Below are 11,434 nucleotides of genomic sequence, written 5' to 3' on the forward strand. Positions count from 1 at the left end.
AGACCTAAACCCTATCCTATTAAACATCTGTGGGACATCTTCAAACGGATTGTGAAGGGGCGCAAGGTCTGTAACATCCACCGGCTCTGTGATGTCGTCCAAGAGGGTGGACGAGGTCTCCAGTATCAACCTGTGAAGCTCTGGTGAACTCCATGCCCAAGAGGGTTAAGGCAGTGCTGGAAAATAATGCTGACCACACAAAATATTGACAGTTTGGTCCCAATTTGGACATTTTCACTTAGGGGTGTACTCACTTTTGTTGCCAGAGATTTAGACTTTAATGACTGTGTGTTGAATTATTTTGAGAGGACAGCAAATTTACACTGCTATACAAGCTGTACACTCACTACTTTACATTGTAGCAAAGTGTCATTTCTTCATTGTTGTCTCATGAAAAGATATAATGAAATATTTACAAAAATGTGAGGGGTGTACTCACTTTTGTGAGATACTGTGTGTGTATAGATATATATAATTTTTTAAATGCAGCACTACCCCATAAGACAGGGCTCGACAAAACCCGGGCGCCAGGTCGCATTTGCGACTAGAAATAGCGACCTGGCGCCTGGGGCAGCACAGCTGGGGGTATCCTCTCTCCATGGACCCCCCCAGCGTGATCGCGTCGGGCCGTGCGGCCGGTAATTGAGGCCGCGGCTTTGAGGCCTTCTGCGGTCCTATGATTCCTTCTGGAATCTGGCGCCCTCTTGTGGTGGCCGTTGGCATGACAACCAGCAATGTTAATGGAGCTTTCTCTGCCTGTTTTTCTATTACTTGCCTATCTCATTCCCTTTATTTAGAACCCCCTAAACATTATATATATTTTTTATTCTAACACCCTAGAGCATAAAATGGTGGTTGTTGCAATACGGTCTGTCACACCGTATTTGCGCAGCGGACTTATAAGCGCACTTTTTTGGGGAAAAATAATTTATTTAATAAAAAAAATAAGACAACAGTAAAGTTAGCCCAATTATTTTTTTATATTGTGAAAGAATGTTACGCCGAGTAAATTGATACCCAACATGTCACGCTTCAAAATTGCACCCGCTCATGGAATGGCGACAAACTTTTACCCTTTAAAATCTCCATAGGCGACGTTTAAAAATATTCTACAGGTTGCATGTTTTGAGTTACAGAGGAGGTCCAGGGCTAGAATTATTGCTCTCGCTCTACCGATCACGGCGATACCTCCTAGGTGTGGTTTGAACACCGCTTTCATATGCAGGCGGGACAGGGCGCGTTTAAAAAAAAAAAAAAAAATTTCTTTTTTATTTTTATTTTTTCACTGTTCTTTTAAAAAAAAAAATTGTGTCACTTTTATTCTTATTACTAGGAATGTAAAAATCCCTTGTAATAGAAAAAGCATGACAGGTCCTCTTAAATATGAGATCGGGCGTCAGAGAGACCTCAGATCTCATATTTACACTAAAATGCAATTTAAAAAAAAAATTGTCATTTGAAAAAAATAAAGAGCTATGGGCAATGACTTGGAGACGGGGGGCTGCGCCGCTATCTTCCCCTCACTCGTCTCCATGTCAGGCCAGGGACTGGTCCGGATCGCCGTTACCGACCTGGCTCCTAACTTTTTAAGCTGGCTCCTAGATTCCAAGAAAATTTGTCAAGCCCTGCCATAAGAGGCTGCAGGTATTAACTGGTTCTTTCATGAAAGTACAAAGGTCGGCCAACACCGCAAGCACCCCAGTAATACAGTCTAAGGCAGGCATCACGAAATGGCAGACCGGAGTCTGGGTCTGGACCCAATCACTGTGCCATCTGAACCACAGCGGTTGTGCCATTTGGGCACCTGGTGTTCTGTCAATCGTCACTGCTTTCCTCTTCTCAGGACCAACAGCGGGAGGCTGGACAGTTCTGGAGGGAGGATGGAAGCTGCCCGAGGTAAACAAGCCAGTGATTGGTTGCCAGGATGAAGAGCGGCCCAAGCAACTAATTGCCAGCTTGCAGCTCCCGCTGTCCATTCAGAGCTGCTGTGCCCCTCCCGTCTGTGAAAGGGGAGATGTGAAAGGGGGGCTGAGGGTGTTGGTGTGTAGGAGGGTAATGTGTGAGCTGACAACAGTAATATGGGAGGAGGGCTGAGGACGGTAATGGGGGGGTGCTGAGGACGGTAATGGGGGGGGGGAACCGAGGACGGTAATGGGGGGGGGGGGGAACCGAGGACGGTAATATGGGGACCGAGGATGGTAATGGGGGGGGGGGGACCCGAGGATGGTAATGGGGGGGGGGGAACCGAGGACGGTAATGGGGGGGTGCTGAGGACGGTAATGGGGGGGTGCTGAGGACGGTATTGGGGGGGGAACCGAGGACGGTAATGGGGGGGGGGAACCGAGGACGGTAATGGGGGGGGAACCGAGGACGGTAATATGGGGACCGAGGATGTTAATGGGGGGGGAGGGACCGAGGATGGTAATGGGGGGGGGGGGACCGAGGATGGTAATGGGGGGGGGGGACCGAGGATGGTAATGGGGGGGGGGGGACCGAGGACGGTAATGGGGGGGGACTGAGGACGGTAATGGGGGGGTGGGGGTTATGAGAACGTTGCTGTGAAATGGGGGTGGGGGGGTCTTGATCTGAAGGGAAAGGAACTGTTATGAGCAGTGGACACTGATGTAAGGATCAGATTGTGATATGGGGCTCAGTTCAGGTCTGTGCATGCGCATGTCACAGGTAGGTCAACCTATTCATTTGAATGAACTGCATTACTCATGAGAAATATGGGAAAACAAGTCCCTGACCACCTTTTTTTTTTTAAATTGCACCAAGCTACATGCTGCTGCAGGACCATGTGTGTTGGTGCACGCATGTGCTAAAGTGTGGTGTGTTCCTCTGCGGTTCGGGAGCATGTGCAATTTCACCTGTGTTTCCCAGCTGCAGAGATGGAAACGCCTAGGAGGAAGGCGTGCTGTGATGTCATATCACAAGCATGCGATTTGGACCTCTGCTGGAAGAAGATTTTACTAACCTCCATGAAATTTAATTCAGTACCCCCGGTCTAGGGGATTTATTTTTTTTCTCCCTGTCTGTGCCAGAAACGCCAGCAAACTAATGGTCTCTTCTTTACAAGTGGACTGAACCCTACAACACAAATGAAGGTCATCAACATATAGAAGTAGGACTGTCACTGTGCTTTGGTTTCCACTGAGATTTGAGATAATGCAGCTTTATATTCTGAGGGGGAGCCTACCATACCCTGGGGGAGCCTCTTCCATGCATACTGTTGTCTAGCCATGATAAATGCAAAATGCTGACACTGTGCTAATGGGAACAGAAAAATATGCATTGGCCAAATCAATAACGGAAAAACAAGTCGCTGTAGGAGGAATTTGAGATAGCAGAGTGTGTAGATTTGGATCAATAGGAGTATCTATCAACTTCTTCACTTCCCATAAATCATGTACCAACCGGTATATGGGTGGTTGACCTGGTTCACCTTTCTTTTTTTACTGAAAGTAGAGGGATATTTGCAGGTGAAGTACATTTTGGGAACTACATCCTTTTCCAGATATTTGTCAAGTTGTAATTGTATCCCTTCTATCTGTTGTGGTTTCAAGGGATACTGCGGGTTATGTGGAAGGTGAGCTTCTTCCTTTAGTTTGATATATATAGGTGTCACTTTCAACAATCCAACATCATATTTGCCAGTTGCCCAGAGTTTCAGGTACTTGGCTCAAGTCGGGTATGTCGGTTGTATCTGCACACTTAGCCAACAGCATGGCAGCAGCTGCTTGATCTAACACCTCATCAGATGAGGGGGTGGTGACTTTTATTTTGCCAGGAGGAGGTTAGGATGTGGGATACTCCAAAATGTTTGGCTCTTAAAGCGGAGGTCCACCCTAAAGTGGACCTTCCGCTCATCGGAACCCTCCCCCCCTCCGGCGCCACAATTGCCACCTTTCAGGGGGAGGGGGGGTGCAGATACCTGTACAGTACAGGTATCTGCACCCACTTCCGGGATAGCTCTCTGCGGAAAGGGGCATAGATTACGCCCCTTTCCGAAAGTCCCCCGCTGCCTGCTGGGAAACACACAGATCCCAGAGGCAGTGGGTCCATCCTTATTGCGCAGCGCGACTCGCGCATGCGCAGTAGGGAACCGGGAAATGAAGCCGAAAGGCTCCACTTCCTGATTCCCATACCCAAGATGGCGGTGGCAGCACCCGAGAGACGATCAAGAGATCGACTTCGGGTGCCGACATCACAGGCGCGCTGGACAGGTAAGTGTCACTATTTTAAAAGTCAGCAGCTGCAGTATTTGTAGCTGCTGGCTTTAAAAAAAAAAAAAAAAAACGCGGAGTCCTGGCGGACTCCCGCTTTAACCACTTCCCACCCGGCCAATGTATATATACGGCCGGGTGGGAGCCGCCTGCTCCTGATAGGACGTTCAGGAACGTCATTCAGGAGCAGCGGGATCGCGCGCGCGCCCGCGCAGCGGCGCGATCCCGATGTGCTCGTGTCACCCGGACACGGCACATCTCAGATCGGCAGGAGGGCTCTGTGATTGGCCCTCCTGATCACATGACGGCCGTGTCCAATCACGGCCGTCATGTGATGTAAACAAACAGCCGGTTGCTAGGCAATCGGCTCTCCTCTCCTCACACGGAAGTCACCGCTGAGAAGAGGAGAGCAGAACGCTGCAGCCGGCTGATGATCAGTGAGTATGGGCTGCTTTTCACAGCTTTTTACTCACTGATCATCAGTGTAGTGTAAACACACAACACACCACACAGTGAAAACACAGTCCCCACATATGTCCCCAAAACACACATGTCCCTAAAACATACATGTCCCCAAATAATAAAAACACATGTCCCTAATAATAAAAACATGTCCCCCACATATGTCCCACTAAAATCACATGTCCCAATGATTATCTGCACACATATGTACGTGATCACCTGCACACATATGTACATGATCATTTGCGTACATATGTCCGTGATCACACAAACCAATTATTATACACTTAACGGAATTTTTTTTACCAAAAACATGTAGCAGAATACATTTTGGCTTAAATTTATGACAAAATTAGATTTTATTGGATTTCTTTTCAAATAGAAAAAAGAAAATATTGTTTTTTTCCCAAATTTCCGCTTTTTTTGCGCTTATATCGCAAAAAAAAAAAAACGGAGTCGTGAATAAATAACACCAAAATAAAGCTCTATTTGTGCGAACAAAATGATAACAATTTCATTTGGGTACAGTGTAGCATGACCGCGCAATTGTCACTGAAAGCGCTAGAGCGCTGAAAGCTGAAAATTGGGCTGGGAAGGAAGGGGGTGAAAGTGCCCTGTATTGAAGTGGTTAAGGAAAAGAACGTTCTCTAAATATTGAGTAATAGTGTGTCTAGAATAGTCTAATGCTTCACAGCTGAAGACCATGGAGCAAGTCTTTTGGCATTTGGTTACCTTACGCTGATGTACAACTACTAGTATGCAGCGCAGTTCCCGAATCCCTGCACAGTCGCAGAAATAAGTTTTTAAGTCTTTACTCACAAGTCCCCAGGACAGCTGCTACCTTCCAGCCTTCTCTACACACGGTCTAGTGAGTGAGATGACACCTCTCATTACCAGATCATCTGTGGTGAGGGTCTCCTGTCGGCTCCAAGTATAAACCATCTAGGCCCGCAGCCATGACATCGCTGAGGTCTCTACAGAAGCTTTACAAATCTTAGGCTTCCCAAGGACAGCAGCTCCTATGGCTCTGGAACCCTCATTAGGAGAAGGAACCCTACTCTCCAAGTGCCTCAGACTATTTACCACCATCCAACCTCCTTCTGGTTACTCCTCTCCAGCATTTGGCTGGAGCATTATAAGTATCCAGGATGGTTATTTGAATTTCCTGCCCTATGTTCTGAAAGCTTAAAGAGGTAGGGGAAGCAATTTAAACTCCCAGCCTGGGATGCCCTGAGCAGACCAGGCTAAACAATCACCTATCCCTTGATTACAGAAGGAGCCAAAAACTAAGCATCCTACGCTTGAAGGGTGCTCATTTGCAAGGAAACATCAGCGTCAGGAGCTGCTTCAAATATAAAATCAAAGTGCTGGGCCAAGAATGGGCAATTTTTGGCTCTGGGTCATGATCTGCCTCTAAGTTATAGGTTAAAGTGTGCCCCTAAAGGGATATTCTCTGTGGGTTTTCCTCCATCCGCTAACGCTGGTCAGATTCTAAAGAAGTCTGCTTTAATCCTGGAGGTTTTAGATTAATCACAGCAGACGCGGCGCACCCCCTATGCGTATGTGCAGAATCACGTGTGTGTATACTGTACATATGTGATTCTGCAATGAACGGGGCCACCCTGTAGCAGTAAATCTGCTATAGGGCGGTCTTTTAAAGAGGAATTCCAGTTCCCCAATTCATTTTATTTTAAATACCCTGCCGTAATTGGGTCCACTTCAAATGCAACATTTTAGATAATGTCATTAATGTGGTCCTTTTATTTGACGTTTAAAAAGTTTGAAACGAACCTGATCTCGGAAGCTGGCAGGGTCCATCTGTGTTGTAGGCATCTGACACCCTCTTTTATTTCTGGGATTCAGTGCAGCTGGCTACCCAGCATGCACCTTCCGATCTCATGCCTGTGCAGTAATGCCACTGTGTTGCACTCTTTCATCCTGACACTTTGCCGTAGCAATGGTGGCATCGGCGGAAGTCCACGCCTCATTGCATATAGCAGCCTCTCAATCGGGACATCTCTGTCCTCCCGATCGCACCATTTCTGCTAGTGAAATTATCAGAGATTACAGCATTGAGCATTTCCCATGAACTCCTGGGATAGATGATGCCGATATTCCAGGAGTCTTTGGGAAACGCCTAGTTAAATTATCGCCTAGGTGGCTGAAGCCGGATGTGCTCCAGATAATAAGGGGGAAAAAAGGTATTTGGTAAAAAAAATGAATAAATAAATCATTTACCATTTTAAATAGAAATGAGGATGTACATTGAATGGATTAAAAGTTAAAGCCGTTGTAAACAGCAGGTGATTAAAAAAAAATAAAAAAATTAATTCCCTGCAAGACGATGTCATAATGTGCTAAGAGGCATCGCATCCTAGCACATTATGATAGGCTTATCTGAGAACAAAGCTCTTCCCCTGGTCTTCCTTCTGGGTGTGTGGCCTCCGGGGCACGATGACGTCACTCCCTCGCATGCATGCGGGAGCCGCCATTTTCAGCATCTGGAAGTCAGGCATGGTAAGCCGGCCCTTCTCGAGTGCATGCGCCTGTGATGTCATTGGCTGCATGCACTCTGAATATCTCCTAAACTGTGTATTCACAGTACCTACAGGTAGGTCTTATAGGCTTGCCGGTAGGTACAAGGGGTAGTACAGAGTTTACTACCACTTTAAAACATTGGGTGGAACTACACTTTTAAGTGGTTAAAGTATATGTGAGCCAAACCACGAAAATCTCTTATAAGTTTTAATACAATCTTAAATGTTGTTTTCATTTATTTTTTTAAAAAAAATTTATTTAAGGAATGCGGGTTATACAAGTAAGTAAGAAACAATACATGACAGTCAACTGCATCTGTTACTAATCGTTCATATAAGTTCAACCAGATCAGATGTACATTAAAATGAAGGCAATCGGGTTTGTTTTCATTATTTTTAAGTCTGCAGCTTTCATTAAAAAGAATACCTGGTGATCCTGCCATTAGGGTCCCTGTTCAGGCACTTCCAGCAATCAAGCTATACAAAAATATAGCAGCCATCACAATTTATAACTAACCTTTGCAGTAAGGTGCAAATTGAAAGGCAATGCACATTGCAAACAGACACAAATTTCCCAGCACTTCCTGTTATATTAGGGCCAGAGCGTTGTCACATCTCCCAGTTGTGCTCCTGTGTTGTCACTTGGACTTCAAGTGGCGACTACAAGTTGCCATTTTAACACACATTACATGGTTAATTGTTGTCACCATCAGAAAACCCACTTTGAGAAATAGAGTATTTATCATGAAAGAAAAAAAAAATAATTTACATTTTATGGTAAATAGTACTTTAGCACACTAAATGTAATTTTGTTACGTTTACATTTGCTTTAATCCTGCTGCTTTATAGACTTGTAGTTGCTCAGTAGAAAAGTGTTTAGCTTGTGAAAGTCTTCTGCACACATCTGGGGTCTATTTATTAATTAAATATATTTATTAAAATATATTTATATATTGTTGGATGAATATTACAAGCATTCACCTAGCCCTCATGAATTCGGACTATATTTTATGTAATACTTTGATTTCCTATAATTGTCAGCGCTATCTAGTGGCCCTAATGCAGTATTTTTCCTGTAATATTTTAGGGGAATACCATTCTGGCCACTAGATGGAGTGGACAATCTTAGGAAATTAACTTATTAAAAGGATGTAAAGTCAGAAGTTTTTTTAAATTTAGCTTCATACATTCTATGCCTTCTTTGTGCAGCAGCTCCCTTTCCGCCCCCCCCCCCCCCCCCCCAATACTTACCTGTCCCTCTCTGTCCAGAAATTTCCTTGATTGTCTGCGTCTGCGATCCTCCCTCCTGATTAACTGAGACACAGTGGCGGTGCCATTGGCTGTCGCTGCTGTCAATCAAAGTCAACTAGCCAATCATGGAAGAGAGGGGGCAGGCCAATTCGGGGGTCTGTGTCTGACTGGACACAGGGAGCTGTGAGTCGACTTGGGTGTCCCCATAGCAAGCTGCCTGCTGTGGGGACACTGGACAGGAGGGAGGAGCCAGGATCACGGAAGAGGAACCCGAGAAGAAGAGGATCGGGGCTTCTCTGTGCAAAAGCACTGCACAGAGCAGGTAAGTACAACATGTTTGTAAAAGCTATCCCCCCCCCCCCATTAAAAATAACAATGGCTTTAACCAAAATATGGTCAGAATTCGGAAGGGCTAGGTGAATGCTTGTGATATAGACCCCATGGTGCCTTTTTGTGATCCCTGTTGGCTCTGTACCGGGCAGCTTTTGTTGCTCCTCTCATTTTGCGTGTGGCTTCCAGCTTCTGCTCTCTGTAGCTCATGCGGAGATCTTCTGCTTCAATAGAAGATGTCTCATCATTTTTCAGATTTGGAACCACCAAGTAACATTTGGATCATGAATCAGAAAGGAAATATTTCAGCAACCTGGAACTGGATACCTATGGGCGATGACAACATGGAAGTGAATTTTACAGTGCTTTATCAAGAGTATGTTCAGCATAATTGTTACAGTCATGTTTAGACTTAAAGAGCACCTGTAGTGCTTAAGAAATTGACAGGAGACAAAGGGGGGTAAGGAGAAGTAGGCATCGCCATTTATTTTCCCATTAATAAAGGTTCGCCATCCGACCATTGGATCGGATGAAGATGGACAGGCAGACCATTTTCATCCAATCTTCCCATAGAGATCAGCGGGGCTCTGACAGGTCCACCCCTGCACATTGAGCAGAGACGGACCTGTCATCTGACTGCTTAGTAGAGATCAACGGATCGATCTCCCACTGAGCGTATCACCCGTGTGAAAGGGGCCTTAGATTTATTAAAGTGAACCTATTAGTCATAACTAAAATGTAAAAGTGGCCTGCCTGTTTGCTCAGATGTCACTTTTTTTTAGCAAGGTCTCCTATTCTATTAACAAACTTATAGTGCTGTGAAAGAGTATTTGCTCCCTTCCTGAACAAAATGAAGGTTTTGGAGTGGCCTAGTCAAGGTCTGGGCTTAAAGGAGTCATAAGGGCAGAAGGTTTTTTATCTTATTGCATTCTATGTGTAGCAGCCTCCCAGCACCCCCTAATTACTTACCTGAGCCCCATCTCTCTCCAGCTATGTCCATGAGTGTCTTAGCCATCCGGGACTCTCCTCCTGATTGTCTGAGACACAGCAGCGACACCATTGGCTTCTGCAGCTGTCAATCAAAGCCAGTTAGCTAATCAGGAGAGAGAGGGGGTGGGGCCACAGCTCCGTGTCTGAATGGACACAGGGAGCTATGACTTGGCTCGGGTGCCCCCATAGCAAATTGCTTGCTGAGGGGGTTACTCGACAGGAGGGAGGGACCAGGAGCAGCTAAGAGGCACCCGGGAAGAGGAGGATCGGGCTGCCCTGTGCAAAACCAACTGAACAGAGCAGGTAAGAATGACATGTTTGTTATTTAATTTTTTTTTTTTAACGAGACTTTACAATCATTTTAAATCCGATTGAGATGCTGTGGCATCACCTTAAACAGGCCCTTCATGTTTGAAAACCCTCCAATGTGGCTGAATTAAAACAATTCTGCAAAGAGATGGCAAAAATTCCTCCACAGCAATGTGAAAGACTCATTGCCCGTTATCCCAAACCATAGATTGCAGTTTTTCCGCCAAGGATGGCACAGCCAGTTATTAGGTTTAGAGGTAATTACTCTTTCACATAGGGGCAGGCAGGTTTGGGCAACTTTTTTCTCTTAATAAATAAAATCATCATCTAAAAACAAAATTTTTATTTTGATCAGGCTATCATTGTGTAATATTAAATTCTGTTTGATGATCTGAATATTTAAATTTAACAAATATGCAAAAAAATCAGGAAGGGGCATATACCTTTTCACAGCACTGTATATTGGTGGTTACTGGAGGAATGTTCCCTTACATTGGTGGTCAGTGAGGAAAGGCCCCCTCACTTTGGTGCTCAGTGGAGAAACATCTCAAGACATTGTTGGGTCAGTGGGAGGCATGCCTCCTTACATTGGTGGTCATTAGGAAGAATTTTTGGGGCTTTTCCCCTTTGCTCAGGTGTGTATGCAGCTTAAAAGATAGCTAAGAAGATCATTTGTTGCCAAAGCTCCTCACTTGAAAGTAGAGAGGAGAGGGTAGGCTGCTTCCATGCCACCAGCTTGACGAGTGATGTTCAGTTGCCACATTCAATCCATAGCGATGTGAGGCCCTTATACCAAAGAAGCGTATGGAAAGACACCTTGTGATTGTATGTATATTGGAAAGTAAAAGGAAAGGGGTTACGGTATATCCCTCTTGTACACCTCAAACAAGGGGAACGTAAACAAGAGAGGTTAATAGCATCTGTCAGCAGGTGTGTTGCAGGGGTCTCGCTAAAGGTCTTAGCCCTTGTACACACGATCGGACCGTGTTGTCGGATAATCCGACCGTGTGGGCTCCATCGGACTGTTTCCGTCGGAATATCCGACAGACAAAGTTTTAAAGCTGGGCTATAAAATTTTCTGACAACATGATTCGATCGGACTTTGTCCGATTGTTTGTAGAGAATTCCGATCGGACAAAGTGCCACACATGCTCAGATCAAATTACAAGACCAAAGCTATTGGCTACTAGCCTGAACGTAGTCTTGTCGCAACTAAATTACGTCATCACATTCTGAACGATTGTATTTTCCGACAACTTTGCCCGACTGTGTGTATGCAACACCAGTTTCGGAGAAAATCCGTCGGACAAAATCCAACGGATTTTGTTG

At 45.3% G+C, this 11,434-nt stretch overlaps 1 protein-coding gene across 2 annotated transcripts in view; it reads left to right on the top strand.

Annotated features, from left to right (window-relative positions):
• Positions 1-11,434, top strand: part of LOC143981830 (interferon alpha/beta receptor 1-like) — a 71,166-nt gene that overhangs the window by 17,147 nt on the left and 42,585 nt on the right. The window contains exon 2 of one of the 2 annotated variants that reach the window (XM_077479955.1): positions 9,062-9,182. The exons of the other annotated variant lie outside the window; for it this stretch is intronic. Coding sequence (XP_077336081.1) covers positions 9,062-9,182 — 121 coding nt within the window. The remainder of the gene's footprint in view (positions 1-9,061; positions 9,183-11,434) is intronic. 2 annotated transcript variants of the gene reach the window in all.

This window comes from Lithobates pipiens, unplaced genomic scaffold (assembly GCF_037356315.1).
Source record: "Lithobates pipiens isolate NorthernLeopardFrog02 unplaced genomic scaffold, aLitPip1_a1.2 Scaffold_16, whole genome shotgun sequence".
Classification (NCBI taxonomy): domain Eukaryota; kingdom Metazoa; phylum Chordata; class Amphibia; order Anura; family Ranidae; genus Lithobates; species Lithobates pipiens.